At 59.9% G+C, this 20,449-nt stretch overlaps 1 protein-coding gene across 5 annotated transcripts in view; it reads right to left on the bottom strand.

Annotated features, from left to right (window-relative positions):
• RNF212 (ring finger protein 212) overlaps positions 1–19,130 on the bottom strand; it is a 30,053-nt gene extending 10,923 nt beyond the window's left edge. For 2 of the 5 annotated variants that reach the window (XM_072738037.1, XM_072738040.1), the window contains exons 1-8: positions 19,008–19,130; positions 16,740–16,801; positions 9,604–9,678; positions 5,924–5,980; positions 5,001–5,203; positions 3,712–3,764; positions 3,565–3,625; positions 2,743–2,788 (exon numbers count right to left, since the gene is read on the bottom strand). In XM_072738037.1, coding sequence (XP_072594138.1) covers positions 2,743–2,788; positions 3,565–3,625; positions 3,712–3,764; positions 5,001–5,203; positions 5,924–5,980; positions 9,604–9,678; positions 16,740–16,801; positions 19,008–19,116 — 666 coding nt within the window. In that variant the 5' untranslated portion in view covers positions 19,117–19,130. Of the gene's footprint in view, positions 1–2,742; positions 2,789–3,564; positions 3,626–3,711; positions 3,765–5,000; positions 5,204–5,923; positions 5,981–9,603; positions 9,679–16,739; positions 16,802–17,391; positions 17,528–18,152; positions 18,336–19,007 lie in introns of those variants that run through there. The other 3 variants (XM_072738038.1, XM_072738039.1, XM_025997048.2) reach the window with 3 other exon arrangements.
• Between the last annotated feature and the right edge of the window lie 1,319 nt (positions 19,131–20,449).

The raw sequence follows: 20,449 nt of genomic DNA, 5'->3' as shown, positions 1-20,449 counted from the left end.
GCACCCTCTGTGACTGCAGGCCCCGCTCACACCCACAGCCGGACTCCACCCTGGAGGGACTGCAAGCAGCACTGTCCTGCCTGGGGGGCGGCTCTCCAGTGAGACGTCTGCTGACCACACACTCACACCCACGACAGAGCTTCCCGAGGTGAAGCATCTCCCCAGCGTCCGTGGGAATGGAGGGCTGGCCGTGGCTGTCCCCCCAGGACCCCGTCCTTCCCACCGGCCAGTCCCGGCAACTGCCTCACGCTGCTGCACTCAGAGTAAGTCAGAGTGCCCAGCCGCCCACCCTCTCTGGGGCTCCCCGCCCCGTGGCCGCCCACTGAGTCAGGGTGCCCGGACGCACACTCCATGTGCCCCAGCAGCCCTTCACACCTGCTCCTCTCGCAGCCTCCCATAGGCCTGTGCCCCTGAGCCCATCTCCAGCCAGCTCTGAACAACCAGCAGTATTTGCAACTTCAACAGAAAAGATCATTGTCACAGAAGGAGGACAAAAATCACTAGGCTGTCTTTTCTCACTGTAACTTCTACTAAGAAAGGGCTTTTCTTTGTTGGGTCAGCCCTCGAGTATCCTGTTTTGGGGAGAAGTCAGTAACAGGTGAAGAAAAAAGCATATAAAGACCCAAAGCACCCTGGACACAGGGCACAGGGGTGGCAGGCACGGGTTCTGGAGTTAGAGGTAGCAGGACAGGGCCCTGGGAGTTCCTGCCAGGTCGGGATGCCGCGCGCTGCTGAGCTGCCTGCAGACCCCGATGGTCTCACGGGGCCCGCCAAGGGCCCACTCTGAGCATGGCAGGCACAGGCCCCACCTGACCTGGCCCCACGCAGACCAGGCCGGGCCCGGGGGGTAATCACAGCAGTTTTACGGCTCTGCCTCTACTGACAACCTGCTCACTAGAGCTCTTCCTGCGGGAGAATAAACACTCCAGAAAGACCCAGGACTTCCCTGCACGATCAGGGGCCTGGGGCTGTGGGGTCTGGCTCTCCCTGCCCTGGAGCTGCCTAGTGCGGAGTGCAGGCACCAGGGACAACGGTCCCACATCCCGTCCGGGTGCTGTGGACACCGCAGTGCTCAGCACACTGGTGCCCTCGTCTCTGCATCCTCCACGGCTGACGTGTTTGCTCTCTGGATTCTCCTTCAAGCGGGTTTTCACATTTTGCTGGCTTCCCTTATGAACCCATGGGGTGGGCTGTGTGCACAGGACACTGGGAGTCATGCTCTCACTGTCCCTGGTAGGAAGCCGCAGGCTGGAGAGCCTGGGGCTCTGTGGGGAGCCATCAGCACCATGTGCCCCCACGGGCGGTGCCCTCTCACCCCCCGTCCAGGACCCTGGGCTCAGTGCAGGGCAGCGGGGAGAGGCACAAAGGACAAGGCCCTGCAGGACCAGCAGGGCTGCTTTGCACAGGTGTGGTGAGGTAGGCTGCGGTGCCCCCACCGTGCCTCCCCTGCAGCCCCGGCCACTTGCCCCCACTTGCCCCCTGGGGCAGGGACCTCCCAGAACAGCAGACCACGGCCCCCACGGCAGCCCCTCGCCAGCAGAGCCCTGTTCTCACGCCCCTGGAGGGTGTGTGCTGCCCCTCCCCCTGGTCCCCCCAATCCCCCAACATCTCCCAGGAGACTGCGCTCCCCCCGCCCCCACTGGGTGCTCACTGAGCTCCCCTCGAGGTGCCTGCACACGCACCCACCCCCAGGGCTCACGGAGCATCCGGGAGCTGAGCCCCACGGAGGACTCGTCTCCTCTGGAGCAGGGGGGGCGCACCCCAGCCTGCTGATAGTTTTCCTGGAATGCAGGCGTGCCTGCTTGTTTCCTTCCCAGAAGCCCTTCTCCTGGAGATGTCCGAGCAGCTCCATGATCCCCGTGTGCCCTGGGAGCAGCACGTGCTACCACGGGGCCTACGTCTCACTCTGCAATTATGACACCCCACCATCTTCCAGTCCCTCGGCTCTAACACCCGGCGACACGTGAACTTATCAGGCCTCAGCCTCTGACCTCCAAACAAGGCCACATGTGTGTGAGGCTCAGGGTCCAGCCTCTGGGCAGCAAAGGCCAGCAGCGGCAGGTGGGGGCCCGGGGCAGGAGGAGGTGCACCCAGTGTCCCCCCGACGTGACAGGCGAGAGATGGGCGCGGGGAGGACACACTGGCACCGCCGCCAACGGCTGGGGTGTGCCCTGCACCAGCTCACAGCGGCTCTGCATTCTTGCCTGCTGCTGGAATCCACACTCCTCTTCAATGTGCTCCAGGGTGGTCCCTGGAAACAGCACTACTTCTCACGGAGCAGCCTGAACCCAGTGTGTGCCCATGGTCTTCGTGTGCGGGGTGCTCGCCAACACTAAGGTGCACTGCTGGGCCCCCTTCCCGGGCTGGCCACTCCCTCTGGGGACCCACTTCCCCAGCTGTGTCCAGAGGCGCGGCACCTGAACAGGGAAGGAGCCGAGCTCCCTGCCACTGTCCCCTGTTGGCTCCTCTCCTGGGTTCCTCAGCTGGCTGGGGGGGGGGTTTGTCCTGACTACCCAGCACCACTCCCTCCCTCCCGCCTGCCCGTCGGGCTCTGCTTCCAGAGGGGGGTGCACCTGCAACGGTCTTCAGGACCCGCCCGGCGAGCCGTCCCACCCGCTCACTGCTTGGCCAGCACTCATCCAAGAGGCCCCGCATTGGCCGGTGGCCGCCTGTCTCCTGGCGCACAGAGAAACCACAGAAGCTGTGTGTGGGGGAAGCAGCACGGGGAGCAGGTGTACTTACTTTCCTCGTCGGGGACGGAGTACGGTCGACTTGCATGGACTCCACTCTGTGAAGTGAACGGGGGATATATTTCCTGGGCCCGGGGCTCCGGGGAGGAAGGAGCACCAGCCCAGACCTGTGCCCCCCACCCCAGCCCTCAAGGACCACCCACAGTCGGGGCAGACGCACAGGGGCGCACTCCTTCGCCCCCTCCTTCCACAGCCAGCTTGTCCTCGCCCCTCTGAGACCCAGACCCCCTGCCCCACAGGCAGGGGCGTCTCCTCCATTTAGCACTTACTGCCTGACCTGCACGTGTTACACCATGAGCCCCCACGTTTGACAGCGACACGCCATCTGGGCGCCCCGCAGGAGACAACGGCAGAAGACAAGACAAAGAACGAGGGGGGAACGCTGGCAGAGGGCGAGCTGCTGGAGGAAGCTCGGGCGCTGCCCCAGACACACCCACACTGCGTCAGGGAAGAGTGGGGGCCAGGATTGCTGCCAGCACATCTCCCATCATCTCTGTGCAGGTTCCCTTCCAAGCCGCCACCCCCAGCCTGGCCGTCCTGGTCCCAGACCAGAGTCCCAGGGATGACACCCATCAGCCCGGCGTGGGTGTGGGATGGCCTGCAACTGATCGCTACGACAGAGGGGACGGAGCCGTCATGGGCCAGCCTGGACCACACACCTGCCTCTGGGGCTGTGCCGGGGGGGGTATACGGGAGGGCCCAGCCCCTGACCCCCGAGCCACGTGTTCCTGCTCGCCCATGGAGCCGTCCAGCATCAGGGGCTGGGGAGGGCCGTGTGACACCCAGGGGCCCCCGATGCTCCCAGGGCACACACCTGTCAGAGGCTGATGACTCCAGGTGCAAGAGCAGGTGTCCAGCTGGCTTTGCGGAAGGAGCTGTGGTGGAGGTGTGAGCGTTAGGCCGCATCCAGCCAGGCAGACGCCTCTTCATAGCCCTCCTGTTTCAGCCCCATGTTACTTACTTGAAATTGAAGTTTTCATTGCGCCGAGAACTGGTTCTTGTGACAATCTCATACTAAACAGACAGAGATAAGGCGTTAATTAAACCGCAAACATTTACTCCCGCATCACTCATTGCAGTTTGGAGCACAAGAAGACAAACAGCCAGATGCCCCCTGTCCGCCCAGTGCCCCGGGCCCGGCCAGCCTCAGACCCCCTTCCCACGCAGAGAAGCCCGAGGACGGGCAAGGGGCCCGCGGCTGGCTGACGTGCCCACAGTTCGTCCTGGGAACACGGGGCGGGGGCGGGCACGGGCTCCCGCTTGCTGACTTGACACCAAGCTGCTCTCCCCGGGGACACAGCACGGTAACAGAGAGCCCACCCGTGCCCCCAAGGATGAGGCCATCCTCCCTGGGAACGCAGGCCGCATTGGGTATGCACGAGCACGCCAGCAGGACGACCGGCCCAGCCAGGCCAGAAAGCTCCACCCGGAGCAAGAGCCCGAGGCATCAGGTGATGTGCCTAACAGTAATGGGAACCAAAACACGCTGACACCACGAAGGTAAAGACCCAGGAAAAAAAAAAAAGATGACCCAGAACCTTCCGCACGTGCAAAATCGAGCAGCCAAAATGAAGCCGAGGTGGGAGAGGTATGCGGCGCAGAGCTGGGCAGAGAGGCAGGGCCAAGGCCGCAGACCCGCATGGGGCACCAAGCGGCACAGCAGGAGGGGCCGCGGAAAGACCGCGGCTGTGGATTTTCCACAGCTCACAAAAGACAGTATTCCTTGATGCCGCAGAGGCCGAGTCAGGGTGACCCACATGGGCACACTGCCCTCTGCTGCCCCCGCTCCACGGAGCGGCTGGGAGCCGGGTCCCCCAGAGCACAACCTCACACTGGGGCAGGCTGCTGGGCGCCCTCTCACCCTGCCTGTGGTGGCCTTGGCACGTCGGCGCCCAATCCACAGCGTCCACCCGCAGCCGGGGTCACCCTGCACACACGAGCCGTCGGTGCACAGCAGCTCCCCAGGACATCAACCCTGCGGCCTCCAACCTGATGTGTGGCCCCCAGCGGGGCTTCTGCGGCACCCCCGGCCTAACATGCCTGAGCCAGACGAGAGGCCGTGCCGAGGCTGCCCTGCCCCAGCCACAGGCCACACGCGTCCACCTGTCACGGACGCCACGGCCCCGGCAGCAGGCTGCGGGCGGGGGTCCGACAGGGCCTGGCCGCAGAGCCCCTCAGTGCACGGCCCTCTGGGAGTGCCCCCAGGACAACTGTTCCTGTGCTTTCATGGCCCCCTTTGCTTCCCATCACCTCCTGCTGCATTTTTGCTTCGACGGAAGCTTCTGGCAAATGAACATGCTCTTTCTTCTGCTGCCCTGGTCACAAGGTCTCAGACAGATGGCCAAGCAGGCGGCACGGTCGGGCGCCCCGCGGGAGCTCGTGGACAGCACCCACCTCTGCAGCTGTTCCATCCGCAGCACGGACTTCTGAAGGGATTCCTCCAGCTTCGCGATCTAAACACAACCAGACCCCGGTCATCGGGCCAGCTGCATGGACCGTCTACACGTCTTCAGCCACGAGTCAGAATGTGGGGGACAGGGCCCCCAGGGGCTCCGCGGCTGAGGGTCTGCCTTCAGCTCAGGGCATGGCCCCGGGGTCAGGTCCCCGCAGGGAGCCTGCTTCTCCCTCTGCCTGTGTCTCTGTGTCTCTCAGGAATAAATAAATAAAATCTTAAAAATTTAAGAATGTGGGTGACACGACTGCTGCCCTCTTGCTGCAAGCCTGCATGGAGTGCAGGCCACCAGGGCCTTGGAACCCGCAGCCCAGACAGCGCAATGCTGTGGGGAAGCTCAGCCTCAGCCAGGGCCCCCCTGGGTGCTCCCCTACGCTCCTCCATCTACGCTCCACAAGGCATCTCGAGTCCGCTCTGAGACTCCAGAGGAGAGTATTTATTGGGCAAACAGGCATCCTGACCGTCCTTCCATAAGGATTCCCCAGGGCAACCTCACAGCTGCCATTTGTGGAAAAGGGCCCGAGTCCTGGGGATGCTAGTGGGTCCATGTCAGCGTTCCAAAGTGAGACTGCTCCCGTGACCCTGGCTGGGTCCCCAGGTGGCCACGTGCAACAGCAGACAAGAACCCCACGGGCTGTGGGTCAGGACAGGTGTCCGCGCAGTGGCCCGCCACCTGGAGACACGGCCTTGGTTAGTGAGGCTGCCAGCCCCCCGGATTTACCTTTTCTCTATAGAAGGCCAACAGTCTCCTTCTGTGCTTTTCTTGAAATTCTGAAACCTGAGAAGAGAATACGTGTCAGCCGCTGGCAGTGGGCCGCTACCGCGCAGCGAGTCCCAGGCGCAGCGGCCGGGAGGGGCCTCCAGCGCAGGCACAAGCATGCTCTGCTTCCCCGCGCCCTGTCCCCCTGCCCGTCTGCCGGCCCAGGCATGGGCTCTGCTGGCTGCCACCCTGGTCTGGAGCAGAGCTCGGAGACGCTGTGCTGGCCGTGTGCGCAGTGGTGCGTGTGCCCGAATGCAATGCTAGCTGAGGCAGCGTGCTCCATGTGAGGTTCCATGTGAGGTCGCAGACAGCGAGGGTGGCACCGGCCCCCGTGCCTGGGGCTTCAGTGGTTCTCGGGGCCCAGCCACGGGACGGGACATGGCCCAGCAGGCCAATCAGCGGATCATCCTTTTGGCAGCAGCAACTGGATCACGGGATGGCCTCCTGACCAAGCAGCACCAACAGGAAACACCCTGGAAGTGCTACATGGACGGGCTGGCCCAGGAGGGGAGACCTGTGCAGGCCACATGCCACACCAAGTGGAGGGGAGTGCTTCTGAGAGCCCAGGCCCTGGTCTGGACCCCCGGGCCCGCTGACCCGGGCCTCGTGCCACCTCGTGCCTCCATTTACACGAGCCCCAACTTGCACACAGCAGCAGGATCTGAGAGCGCCAGCGTCACCCAGAAAATGCCACCTGGGATCCACCCAGGGGAGGAGACGGGCATCCCACATCAAGGGAGATTTCCAGATGGTGACGCCTCCCCTCCTGGAACGCTGCACTGTAATTGCCAATACGGGGCTCTGCTGCCCCCGGGCACAGGCACGGCCCCACGTACTCAGCAGCCTCCTCTAGGTCCCACACTGTCCACGCAGCCCAGGACTTTGTTTAGTGGATGGACACAAGGGCGGGCCCTGGACCAGGCTCCCTGGGCTAGCACAGACCCGGGCAGGAGCCGCTGTGGACAGGACAGCCAGCCCACAGCTTTGGTGCCTCCCCCACGGCCAGGCCACCTCCTGAAGAAGGGGCCACGGTCAGGAGTGACCAACACCCCCTTCCTAGACTCCTGCATCTTCCAGGGGATCCCACGCCCTTGGGGCCTGGAGGACACGATACACAGGTCCCCTGTTCCCCAGGACAAGGGCTGACAGATGTGGGCTCTGTCTGGAGCATCTGTCTGGTGGGGGCGCCATGAGGGCCCATCATGTTGCCCCCATGGGCACCCTCATCTTCGCAAGGCCATGTCCAGAAGTGCCCCCGATGCTCAGTGATGGCCCAGCTTCCGGGCAAGGTGGGGGGAGGCAGCAAGGAAGGGTGGCCAGGCCTAGACCTGAGGCAGGGGCGCGCACGGCCAGGAGGGCTTTGGGCAGACCTAGAGCCCCCCACCCTGCCCTACAGTCGCCCTCAGCCAAGATGGGGCTGACAGTCCGTAGCCTCAACAACATGGTCTCGTTCCTCAACGGGCTCTGTGCCTGCAGCAGGAAGAAGGTATCACACAGCTGCCCGTAAGCCTCATGTCCCAGAACAGGGCCCACCCTGAGACACAGGAGGCACATGCGCTGGAAGCGACCGCAGGACAGCCCACCCAGAGCGCCAAGGAGCAGGGCTGTGCCTGCACTGGCACCGGGGCCCAGCAGGGCCTGCAGGTGGGCGGCAGCTGTCCTTAAACCAATACAGGCAGAGAACAAGCGTGCAGGCCTCCGTGGATGACACAGTCGTGACCAGGCAGTGAGGCCACAGCCAGGACGGGGTCACGGAGAGCTGAGCCTGGGAGGCCTGCGCACAGGACGTTGAGGCAGGGGCAGCATCAGCCCCGTGTCTGTGCACCGCACACCTGTACCAGGCAGGGGCCTCCGGGATGTCAGGCCCTTCAGGAGGAGCTGCTGTGGCTATACCAGGTGGGCGGGGGGTGCGGACACCACCAAAATAAAATCTGAAAGGGCCACGAACCTCATCCAGTAGAGTGTGCCCCCCTGGATGGAGTGGGCACCCATCTTCTGAGATTTTTTACAGAGAGCAGAGGCTGAGGAAGGCCAGGCCAGGAGGCGACAGGCAGGGAAGCTGTGGGACGGCCCAGGGGACTGTCTCCTTGGGCAGAGCCACGACCTCTGTGCGGCAGGTGCAGGGTGCCTGGAGCAGCCTCGTGTGCACACTCTGACCCACTGACATGGGCCAGCCCTGATGCAGAGGTCATCAGGGGAAGGAGGAGAGAAAAGGTTCTGCTTCTTCTGACCAGAACAGGAGGGGTGACTTCCTGAGGGCTTGTGCGAAGCCACCTGCCGTGGTTCTGGGGCCTGGGCCAGGGCCTCAGGGGGGCTTCATGCTCTTTACGTGGGTTCTCTGCCCCACGAGAAATTCATACCAAGAGGAACCTAAGATACACACCAATTCATTCATTCAAGAATAACAACAGGCCCAGTATGTTGACAGACACACATGTGAAATCCCATCACGTGGCTTCTGGAAATGGCTTCGCGCCCTGACCCGGGCACGCAGCCACAGGACATGCAGCCCAGAGGCGTGAGGCAGGTCCCTTGGCAGTGGGCCCCCACCCCTGTGTGGGCACAGGCTCTGACATGGCACAGGGCTCCGACACGGCACAGGGCTCCATGGGGCCATCAGGAAATGCTATGTCCTCTGCTCCCGTGGTCGCCAATGCCAGGGCTGTGAGGACCTCCCAGAACGTGGGCAGCTTCTGGGCTTCAGGGGCCTGGATCCCCTGTGGCCAAGGCAAGGAGACCTCCAGGCCCTCACCTAGCACTGGCCCGGTGCCACTGCTGTGTTCTGGGGCATCTGTGTGTGGCCCGGGCCCCTCCCAGGACACTGGGCTGAGTGCAGGTGCACAGCCATGACACCGTGGTGCTTTCAGCTGCAGACAGTGGGAGACGAGAGGCCGTGCAGAGGAGGGGTGGCCTCGGCAGGGCTGCTGGACCATGGCCTCCAGATGTGCAACGGGCCCAGGGTGGTCAGCGTGAGCACAGCTCTCCCTTGGCCCCCTCCCGTGGAGGGTAGGTGGGAGGTGGCCTGCAGCGGGGCGAGCTCCCATTAACAGAAGGGGGAGAAGCAGGAGGGCTGGGGGCTGGAGGGCTCCCTTCTCTCCCAGGCAGCTTCTTGGAGAGAACAGCGGCCTGCACATGGTTCAGTGACATCTGGGCATACAGGCGTCTGGGGCAGGGTGAGGCATGAGGAGGGATTCACGACACTGGAGGGAGGAGCAGCAGGTGAGATGTGGGGGACAAGGCACACATGGTGAGGGGAGCAGGGCCGGGAGGAACACAGGTGCCCGGGATGGGAGAGTGTGCCCGAGTGGACCGTGACCCTCAGGAAGGACAGCCTCACGAAGCAGCCTGTAGCCTCGACTGGGGCCCTTCACACCCCAAAGGTGAGGCCTGCCCCAGACTGAGAGGATCAGATGACAGCCATGTCCCCACACATAGCAAAGGCATAAGCAGCCACAGCAGAACGCAGCCTAGGGCTCAGGCATAGCGAAGGCAGCAAACGTGCTGATCCCAAATCCCAGAGGGACTGGTCTCAGAGCACGTCACACAGGGTCTCCGCTGACATCATCACAAACTTGCGTCTCCAATGCGTGCTGGGTGGACGGGCGTCATGCTGAGCGAGAAGCTCCACGTGCAGCGCTCACCTGGGAGGTCTCTCTCGAGTACTTCTTGCACAGGCCGTCTATGCCCATGAACAGCGCCTGGATATCCACGTCGGTCTGAAAGGGAGGGGAAGCGGAGGTCTGTGTCACCGCTTCTAACGCGGGCATACAGACCCCGGGAAGAAAACTGCACCCCGAGATCTAGAACTAGCCACAGACGACACCAACCATCATGTCCAGATGTCCAGGAGCCCTGGGAGGGTCGCCCATGTCCCAGCTGCCAGTGGCTGTGGCAGGCCAAGGGGCTCCGGGCACCTGCTGCAGGACAGGGGTGAGGTGAGACACAACCCTACCTGGAAAGACACCCCCAAAGGCTGAAGGGGCAAGACAGAGCACACACACAGAACTCAGGAGGGAAAAGGCCAAGGAGCGTGGCTGTAACCCAATCACACCAGACTGAAAAGCTGCAGGGAGAGCCTCGTGTGTCCTCCCCGTCTGGTCTTTAGTCTGGACTGTAACCAAGTCATGAACGTCAGGATGGTGGCTAGGGGGCCATCTATGCCCCCCAATTCCACTAAAACAACAGTGAAACTACATCAGGTTAATGTGAGAAACTGGGCCACATGCCATGAAGGGCAAGGCCTTCTGGAGCAGACAGCAGAGGGGCCGGCGCGGATCTGGCTTTGGGAGAGGACGGGCCAGTGTGGGGACATGGCCCTGGAATCCACGCCCGGGTGTCAGGATGGTGGGGACCCTGCACAAGGCTGCCTGGGCAGACCAGGGCATCATGCGGTGGTGGCATGGCCTCCAGGTACCTGTGAGCTCTGCTCTGTGCCAGCAAGACCTGCCATGCTGGCACATGGCTTGATGCCACCGAGCCTCCATCTCCCGAGCAAGGCAAGCACACGCGGAGCCTTCCTTGAGGGCCGTGCAGTGAGCAGGCAAATGAGTAGAGGAGTGCACCTGAGAGAGCATGGCCAAGCCTGGTGCTCAGCAAGGGGGAACCATGCCTGCATGTAAAGTACGTCACACACAGACCACCCAAAACTGGACAAAGAGCTCCAGGGTCAGAAATGCAAGCACCTGGAAATGCTATCACTGATGTGTTAGGGGACACATCACAGGTCCGTGAAGGCCAGGATGGCACGGGGGGGTGTGTGGAGACAGGGCAACCAAGGGTTCTCCAGCCTAACAAACGCCTCCTGCACCGGGCAGACAGGACACCTGTGCAGACAACTGCCATCACATACGGGGTAGCCACGCCGTGGAAAGAGGTAAACAACAGAGGAATATGATCAAAGCACCAGAAAACATTAATTTCCATTAAAGAATTCTGAGCCCAGTGAAATTATGCTTCAAAATGGAGGCAAGAGGGCAGCCCGGGTGGCTCAGCAGTTTAGCACTGCCTTCAGCCCAGGGTGTGATTCTGGAGACCCGGGATCGAGTACTATGTCGGGCTCCCTGCACGGAACCTGCTTCTCCCTCTGCCTGTGTCTCTGCCTCTGTCTCTGTGCCTCTCATGAATAAAACACACACACACACACACACACACACACACACACAAACGGAGGCAAGAAGAGAGGTCCTTTTCAGACAAACCAGAGAACTTGTCACCAACAGGAGACACTGTCTTCAGGTAGGAAATGGTTCCTCGGTGGGAGCAGGGGGTTCCGGGGCCAGTGAGGAACACGAGGGAAGGGGAAGTGGGTTACCCAGACCAGAATGGCGACCGCACACTAGCTGCCCTGTGGGTCTCTGTGCAGGCAGAAGAAACCACACGCCAGCAGGGTAGGGGCAGGTGAGACAAAGGTAAAACGGCAGAGGTCTCTGAGGGCCTCACATTGGCAGGAAGGTCTAGGCCATGTCAGGGTCTCTGGGATCACGGAAATGAACTCTGTCTTGGTCTGAGTGGTGGATATGTTCAGGTCACAAACAATTCCCAGAGCCACGCACCTGTATCTGTGCACTTTCCCCTATTAGGCTTCAACAAAGGTCAGTAAAAATAACAAGTAAAATTCCCTATTTCTCAGTCAACATACTTTCAGAAAATGCACAGGTCACAGGAGTAATTGAGTAGAAATTTCAAATTATTTCAAAGTGAAAGTCAAAAAAATGTAAAGAAGCCAAACACATACAATCCAGGCAAGGATGAACAGAGGGGTGTCCCAATCCCATAGCACAAATCCCACCCATCTTACAAAACAGACTAAGTCCAAAGGAAAAAAAAGGAAACATCAGAGAACATAGCTGAGAACAAATGTAAATTGCAGATAAACACTAGTTCTCTGAGAATGCTGATAAAAAAAAATAAAACGAGGAAGATTGTTGAAGAATAAAGAGAAACTGCAGCAACTATTACTTTGATGAGAAAGGGACATCGCTACGGATCTAAGACTCTGAAAATACAGAATAACGCAGGCACGCTGATGAGACATTTGAAAATCTGGATAAAGTACACAAACTCCTAAAGAAAGACCACTCACGCTGACCCAAGAATTAGGAACTCTGAAGATTCCATATCTAATTAAAAATTTAAAACCTGAGAGGCCTGGGTGGTTCAGTGGTTAAGTGTCTGCCTTCAGACCAGGGCGTGACCCCGGGGTCCTGGGATTGAGTCCCACATCGGGCTCCCTGCGTGGAGCCTGCTTCTCCCTCTGCCTGTGTCTCTGCCTCTCTCTCTCTGTGTCTCTCAGGGATAAATACATAAGATCTTTTTTAAAACAAATTAAAACCCTAGTTTAAAACTTCCCCACAAAAAGTCTTCTAGGATCAAGTAGTGCCACCCATGAATTCTAGCATACATTCTCTGAATAACCCCCCCCCCCAAAAAAAAACTAGAGAAAAGAAAAATGAAAGAATTTCCAACTCCTTTTAAGCCAGTGAAAACCCGACTCACCAAAACCTGAAGAGAGTATCTATAAGAAGAGTTACAGATTGGTTCTCACATGAACACAGGCACAAAACCCCCCAATCCCTCTGCACATGTAGGCTATACTGCATCATAACTAAGTTGTAGTGTTTAAAATTTGACTGTGGGTATAGGGACACCAGGATGGCTCAGTTGGTTGAGCATCTGACTCTGGATTCAGCTCAGGTCATTATCTTAAGTGGAGCCTGCTTGAGATTCTCTCTCCCTCCCCCCTCCTTCCCCTCCTCCTGGCTTACATGCACATACATGCTCTCTTTCAGTCTCTCTAAAAGGTAAATAAACAAAATCTTCAAAAAAAGAGAATTCTACCTTGTTTTTCTTTTTTTTTAAGATTTTATTTATTTATTCATTCATGAAAGAGCAAGAGAGAGGCAGAGACCCAGGCAGAGGGAGAAGCAGGCTCCATGCAGGGAGCCCGACGTGGGACTTGATCCCGGGTCTCCAGGATCAGGCCCTGGGCGGAAGGCAGCACTAAACCACTGAGCCACTCGAGGATCCCCTGCTCTGGGTTTAAAATTCTAAAAATAAATACAATTCGCTACCTCAACAAAATACAGTTAAAAAAAAAAAACAAAAACAAAAACAAATGACAACCCTGATTATTTACAGAAAAACCATCTGATAGAATCCAACATGGCTCCTGATAAAAACCCTTAGCAAGAAAGCCAGGGTACCACGAATACGTCACGGTGAACCACTGGAAGTTTGACCCTGAAGTCACAAAGTGACAAAGGACACCGCCATCACCACTGTGTCTCCTCGTAGCCTGTGCAAGGAGGAAAAGGTGGCAGAGAGAAAGAAAGGGAGGAATGACACAGAGATTGAACATTTGGAGAGGACATGGTTGTGCAGAGAGAGACTCTAGGAAAAGCTCCAGATCAGCCAACAGCATTATCAAATGAAAACAAGGAGACTAGATAAAAGCTAATGAACAAAATCTACTGATTTTTATATACCAGCAATAAGCACAACAGAGATGACATCTTAAGAGGTGAGCAAGGCATCACCCCAAATCATCGGGGCCCAAGGATGAAGCTAACAGTGCACAGCCTCAGTGCAGAAAATCACCACTGGAACCAGAGCACAGCTAAGTACACGGAGGGGCGCCATGCTTGTTGACTAGAGAGTTCACGCTGCAGAGACGTCAGCTTTATCTACGTTACTGATTAAGCACCGACCCAACAGGACCTAAGTTACATGGCACGTGCAGCAAACAGCGCCCGATCTCAGTGGCTCATGGAGGACACCCGTTTCCCGTCTGCACATGGATGGCCTCCACTCCGGGCACAGCAGCTCTGCCTTGCTGGGTCACCAGTATCCACTTGGCAGAGTGGGGGGCTTTCCAGGAGAATGTTTTGGGGCCAGGCCTGCAGTGGCGTTGTTCCTGGAAGCAGAGGGGAGGCTGAGTCTAGCTGGAGGCCAGCAGGCCAAGGAAAGCTCCCAGCCAGACCAGTCTGCTGTTCTAGTGGCTGGTGTCTGTTTTTCTCCCCCCTACACAGAAAGGTCACCCTCCCAAATGCCCCCTCTCTGAGTTTACGCCAAACCCAGGTCCTCGATGGCATGTGGTCTTATTCTCCTGGTCCTGGTCCCACCGTGAGCAACCTCTGACCTGGGGCAGGACAAGTGAGTCCACCACTCAGAGGACTCACTGGGGTCCGGGGGAGGCCAGAGAGCATTGGTTCTACCGCTGTGGGTTGTTCCTCCCCCACATCTCCCCAGGGCCCTAAGTGAAGCGGGCACGAGGAAGAGTACCCCAAACCACCCATGGCCCCCAGGCCCACCTCCTCACACATGGGACCTGGACCCACTGGCCCCTCCAGGGCTCAGGGCCTCCCCACTGTAGCCATTCTTCCCCATCTCCAGCCTACATGCAACCCCCTTGTTGTCCACACATCCTTCTGCTCTGCTCTTTGCTTTTGCCAGAGGCTCTGTCCGCAGACGGGGATGCTTCCCAGGCCCCGCAGGCTCCTCGTACCACCTGATAGATAAGGCGGTGGACCGTACTGAGTGTGAAACAGTAACGGCCCTTTTCAATGACAAACAAATGAACAAATACAAGTGGTGCCCTGTCTGCGGAGCAAAGGGGCAGGTGTGGGCAGCTCTTGTACTGCAGGTCCCAGGAAATCAGCTTAGCCTATTACAGTGTGTTTGGTTTTAACAACAAAAATCCCATTCAGAATAGAAACCATCAGGGGTGCTGCATTTAGCAAGGATATGTGTTGTTTTGTGAAAGTGATTTCCCACATGTGCACACACGGATGCATTTGCGTGCAAATCCACACACACAGTGCCATGATCTCAAGTGTCCTTCCTGCTACAGGCCAGAGAAGCCATGATCACACACAGCCGTAGGCAGAGACCTAAAGGCAGTGGGGGAGGGAGCAGTGGCAGGTCAGAGTCGCTGGCCAGGGGACCACGTGTCCCCCAGAGGCCAGGACACAGAGCCACGGCATGAGGGGACACAGGTTTTCCTCCTGGAAAGCTGCGACACATGCCCACGTCTGCAGATCCCTGTGGCTGCAGGTGAGAAGAATTTCGAGGAAGCAGGGGGGAAAGCAGGGAGAATGGCTCTCAGGCGTCCTGGCGGTGGGCACTCACGCAGGCCCGTGGGGCACGGAGGAGCCGAGCCCTAGGGAGACTACAGGAAGGAACAGTTAGGAACAGCGTCGGTGCCCTGAGCAACTTCACTCACATGCACAGAGAACAAAAGAATACTTTTCTCAAGCATCCGTGGAACATTAACAATTACCACGTATCAAGCCACAATGAAAGTCCTGACAATTAAAAAAAGAAACCATATGGCCATATTCTCTGGTCACAAAGACATTAAGACTAAAAATTTTCCACAGAGACAATAGAAGAGATAAAATCTAACCTCTCAGACATTAAGGAACATTTCTCCTGAATAATTCTTGAGTTGAAAAATTAAGGGATCCCTGGGTGGCACAGCGGTTTGGCGCCTGCCTTTGGCCCAGGGCGCGATCCTGGAGACCCGGGATCGAATCCCACATCGGGCTCCCAGTGCATGGAGCCTGCTTCTCCCTCTCCCTCTGCCTGTGTCTCTGCGCCTCTCTCTGGCTATCATAAATAAATAAAAATTAAAAAAAAAAAAAAAAGAAAAATTAAGTCACAAGAAAGATTAAAGGCTATTTAGAAATGATAAAAAAAGATGCTTGAAGTGATGTAAAAGAGCAGCAAACAGAAGGAAACAGACCATCCTAAATACACTTATTAGAAGAGGAAACGAATGACCTGAGCGTAGGGCCCAGGAGGGCAGGGAAAAGCCAGGGGCGCCCCCCTCAAGGGCAAGCCTGACCAGCTGCGCCAGCCAGCAGAACCCGGCTCTGTGGCCAAGGGGTTGAGCTGGTACGTTTAAGGGAAATAAAGAGCTTCTTATTAAGTTTAAACACTTAAATCCGTGCCCTTATTTTTCCACTCCTAGCAATTTATGCTACAGAAATATTCTTACACGTATGCAGAAACGTGGTAAAAAAAAAATAAAAGGTTTGCTGTGAGATGGAAACAGTGAAAACCTACCCCCTCCAACCCCCCGGAAAACACTGAAATACTATGCAGTCTTTTCAGGGAGTGCGAGTGTGCCAAAAATACCAAGTCAACTGAGAAAACAGCATTTTGTAAAAAGATAAGTCACAGTAACACACAGAGCAGGAACTATACTCGCTTGCTGACATCTGTGGGAAACAGGATTTGGGCAACTTTCACATTCTCCATTATGATTTTGTCTCATTTAGATCTTGTGTGACTTTGTGTTACGTTCTAATCAGTAAAAACAACCGTTAAAGATTAAAACAACCGATCAAGTAAGTATCTTAGAACCTAAGTATAAAGAGAATAATCATTTGTGACTAAGTTCAAACCAAGCGGGTTAAACTGGCGTATTTCACAGAGATGACAAAAGACCTGTATTCAGCCTCCTGCAACAGTGACCACCGTTAAACTTCCCCTCACCTTCGTGAGGAGCTAGTCTTGTGCTGAAGAAACCTATACAACTCATCTTCATTTCCTGGACCCATACAGCAAACGACGCAAGGGCTAACCTATGGTCAGGAGTTACCTGTACGAGGGTTCAAAACCGAATCCTACTTGTACTTTACTCAGAAATCTTGTAAGATCCTCTAGTTGATCTCACAAAATGAAAGAAAATCTCAGACACCCCAAATGACTACAAATTGAATGTCGAATTAAAAAAAAAAACACTAACATTCAGATAATACATATTTCAACTTACATGTTTTGAAAGTAAAAGCGTGCGACAAGGGACTTTACAAATCAAGCACTCTTCTTTTCCACCTACAAAAGAAAAGCAAACTTTACTGTATTATAGTGAGTAGTGATTTTTTTTTTAAGATTTTATTTATTTATTCATGAGAAACAGAGAGACAGAAAGAGAGAGATGCAGAGACCCAGGCAGAGGGAGAAGCAGCTCCCTGCAGGGACCCTGATGTGGAACTCGATCCGGGACCCCCGGGTCACGCCCTGGGCTGAAGGCAGACGCCCAACCGCTGAGCCGCCTGGGGGCCCCGTGAGTAGTGCTTCTGAATGTGTACCAGTGCAGCTTCAAATCACGGTATTTCTTCAAAAACATACAGGCTCATAGCACTTAACATTTTCCACGTTCAGACAGTAAGGCTGTGCACGTGCACAGAGTTGAAGAGATTCCCTCAACTAATAATCCATTTCCTCCTGTTTTCCCAAGATGCTCCGAAATGGTGAGTAAGAAGATCAGCAATCCTCAAACTCAAATGTACTGCAGAATTTCGTACAATTAGGCTTTGTGATGATATCCTAATTTAAAATTTTTAGCTATTCAAAATGAAAACAGGTCCTTTCACCCTGTCCCGAGATGAAGCACAAGTTTTGTTCTGCCCCCGGGGACTCACCTCTGCAGCAGGAGACAGCTCACTGGGAAAGAGCCTTGGGCGTGTGCGCGGAGCTCCTGCTGCCCGAGGCCCGGCGCCAACACCGCCCGCCTGCTCTTCTGGGCGGCTCTGCACATCCTGCTCCCCAGGCCACGCCCGTCACCCCCTGGGAAACCCGCTCCCTGCATCTCCTCGCCTGCCCGCACCTGGCACCAGAGCAGCCCGCGCCGCGTCCCTGGAGAGCTCAGACTCCAGTGGGGGCTGCAGGGCTCCCGACCCCGGCTCCTCCGCAGCCGCACACGTCTGAGCTCTGCTGTCTCACTGGCGAGACACTCACTGGCGCTGCGTTCCTTGCCCTTCCCAGCAGCACACCTGGCCCAGCCCAGCCCAGGCCCCCGGCCCGTCCTCTGGTCCAGGGTGGCTAAGAACCAAGAACCAGGAAGAACAGCCTCCTCCTGAGACGTGCCTTCGCAGACGTGGATTCCAGGATTCCAGCACCCAACCTGCCCGCCGCTGGGCAACGCCCCCTTTCCTGGGTGGTCCCCACCAGCCCCGTGGGGCGTGCAAACAAGCCTGGCCTCGGCCTCACCCTCACCCCAGCGCACAGGCCGGACCTTCCCCGTTCCCGCCTCTCCGCCGCTGCCCGCAGAAGGACCCCTCGGCTTTCTTCCTGTCTCATCGCCGTCCCACAGCCCGTGGGGTGAGGCCCTTGTGGGGGAGGGGCCCCGCCCCCACCCCCGCCCCCACCCCCACCCCCGCCCCACGGCCCCTTCGCATCTTGCCTGCGAACACAGCCCGTGGGCCTCTCAAGCTCCCGCCGCGGGAGCAGGGGCCGCCTCCAGGCTCTGCTCGGTTCCGGAGCCCGAGGCGGGCGGCCTGGGGTCACAGGGGCCCTAAAACCCAGCAGGTGCGTCGAGGGCCGGGGGCGAGCGACGCGACGGAGAGGGGCGGCGCCCGCGGGCCCCGGAGCACGAGCGCCGGAGAAGGCGGGAAGGGGCGGGCCGCGGAGGAAAGCAGAGGCTCCGCCCGCGCTGCCCCCGCGCTGCCCCTGCCGCCCCGGGCAGCGCCTGCAGCCTGCGCACCCCCGGGAGCCGCCTCTCGGGCGCAGCACCGGGCCCGACAGCCCCGCGGCCAGGCGGAGGCGGGATCCGCGCGGGCCTGAGCCCTGTGTCCGCTGCCTGCGCCGAGCTCGGGCTCTGCCCCTGCCCCTGCCCGTGCCCCGGGGCCCCGCCCGCAGCGCCCGCCCGCGTCCCTCCCTGCCCCTGCGCCGAACCGCGTCCGGCCTGCCCCAGCCTCGCCGCCCCGCGCCCCGGCCCGCGCCCCCCTCATCCCGCGGCACGAGGGCCCGGGCCGCCCCACACGCGCTCCTCGGGTCGCCGCGGGCCGCAGCGGGGCCGACGATCCGCCGCGAGAAGGGCCGCGCCTCGCAGGCGCACGGGAGCCGCCCGGGGCGTCGGGCCGCTGGTTCCCCGGACGCGCCGTCGCTCGGGAAGCCCCTCCACGCCCCTTTGCTTCTCTCGGATTCTACCGCTTCGTCCGCGAGAGACACTGGGGGGGGGAGCGGCAGCCCCGCGGGGACCGGCCCCTCACGCTCCCGCCGGCGCGCCCCGCCCCCCGCCCCGCGCGGCCGCCCTCACCTTTGCGGAGGCAGACGTCGCAGTACACGTGGCCGCAGTTGGTCAGGCTGAAGCGCGACGCGCGGTGCGGCGGCTGGAAGCAGCGGTTGCAGAACACCCAGCCGGCCATGGCGCCTCGGCCCGCCGCCTCGGCCCGCCGCCTCGGCCCGCCGCCTCAGCCCCGCCGCCTCGGCCCGCCGCCTCGGCCCGCCGCCTCGGCCCGCCGCCTCGGCCCGCCGCCTCGCCCCGCCGCCTCAGCCCCGCCGCCTCGGCCCGCCGCCTCGGCCCGCCGCCTCGCCCCGCCGCCTCAGCCCCGCCGCCTCAGCCCGCCGCCCGGAAGCGGCCGCCGGGACCTCCGCACCTGCGCAGACCCCGCGGGGCGCCCGCGCCTGCGCAGGAGCCGGCGCCGCTCCCGCCAAAATCCCCGCTGGGAGACGCCGAGCGGCGGAGGAGCGTGGCTCGGGGCGCGGGGAGTGGGGAGCGCGCACGGCGGCCCGGGGCCCTCGCCCGTCATCGCAGGCCTCGCTGTTCCGTCGGGGCCGCGGTGTGGCGGGTCAGGCCGCGGCCACCGGGTCGGCGCCCCCGCGGGTGCCCACGTGCGCGCACCGGGAAGGCGCAGGCGCAGGGCGGGTGCGGCCCTGGCGGCTCCGGAAGGCTCGGCGCGGGCAGGACGGTGGTGGCGGCGGGACGCGGGCGGGCGCCGGGCGGCCTGGGGAGGGGGACGCGGGGCTGACCCCAGACGCCGCGGGTCCTGGGCACACGGGGTGGGGGAGCCCGGAGGACGCCGCAGGCCCGGCGGGGCGGGGGACGGGGCGGGCGGGAGGGGGACAGGCCTGGACGGGGCGGGGGACAGACCAGGCGGCGGACGGGCCTAGACGGGGCGGGGGGGGACAGATGGGGGGACGGGCCTGGATGGCGCAGGCGGTGGATGGGCCTGGACCGGGAAGGCTGGGAGGGGGACAGATGGGGGACGGGCCTGGACGGGGGCGGGGGACAGACCAAGAGGGCGGGCAGGGGATGGGCCTGGAGGGGAACGGGCCTGGACCCGGGCAGGCGGCGGCGGTGGATGGGCCTGGACCAGGGCGGTGGACAGACCCGGAGTGTGGGTGGGAGACGGGCTGGGACGGGGCAGGGGCAGACGGGGGCAGGGCAGCGGCGGGGTCTGCACAGGTGGCGGCCATGCGGGGAAATGGAAAAGCAGAGACTCGGCCCGTGCTTGGGATTGGAGCCCTTGGTCGCGTGCAGTGTTGGAGGAGCCCGACCGCGGAGCTGAGGGATCTGTGCCTGCCGTGCCAGGCCCTTGGCTTCCAGGGCTGCAGGTCGGGACGCAGTGTAGCCGTCTCCGCGGTCTCGGCGGTCTCGTGCTGCTTACAGACGGGCAAGTGTTCCTGGTGTTCTGGGGTAAGTATATGTCACTGGGGTTAATTTTGCCCTTGTGAAAAAAAAGACCCTTTTTAACGTGG

The sequence above is a fragment of the Vulpes vulpes genome, chromosome 14 (assembly GCF_048418805.1).
Source record: "Vulpes vulpes isolate BD-2025 chromosome 14, VulVul3, whole genome shotgun sequence".
Lineage (NCBI taxonomy): Eukaryota > Metazoa > Chordata > Mammalia > Carnivora > Canidae > Vulpes > Vulpes vulpes.
Note: the sequence above shows the minus strand (reverse complement) of the source record. Positions and strands in the feature narration are given on the sequence as shown.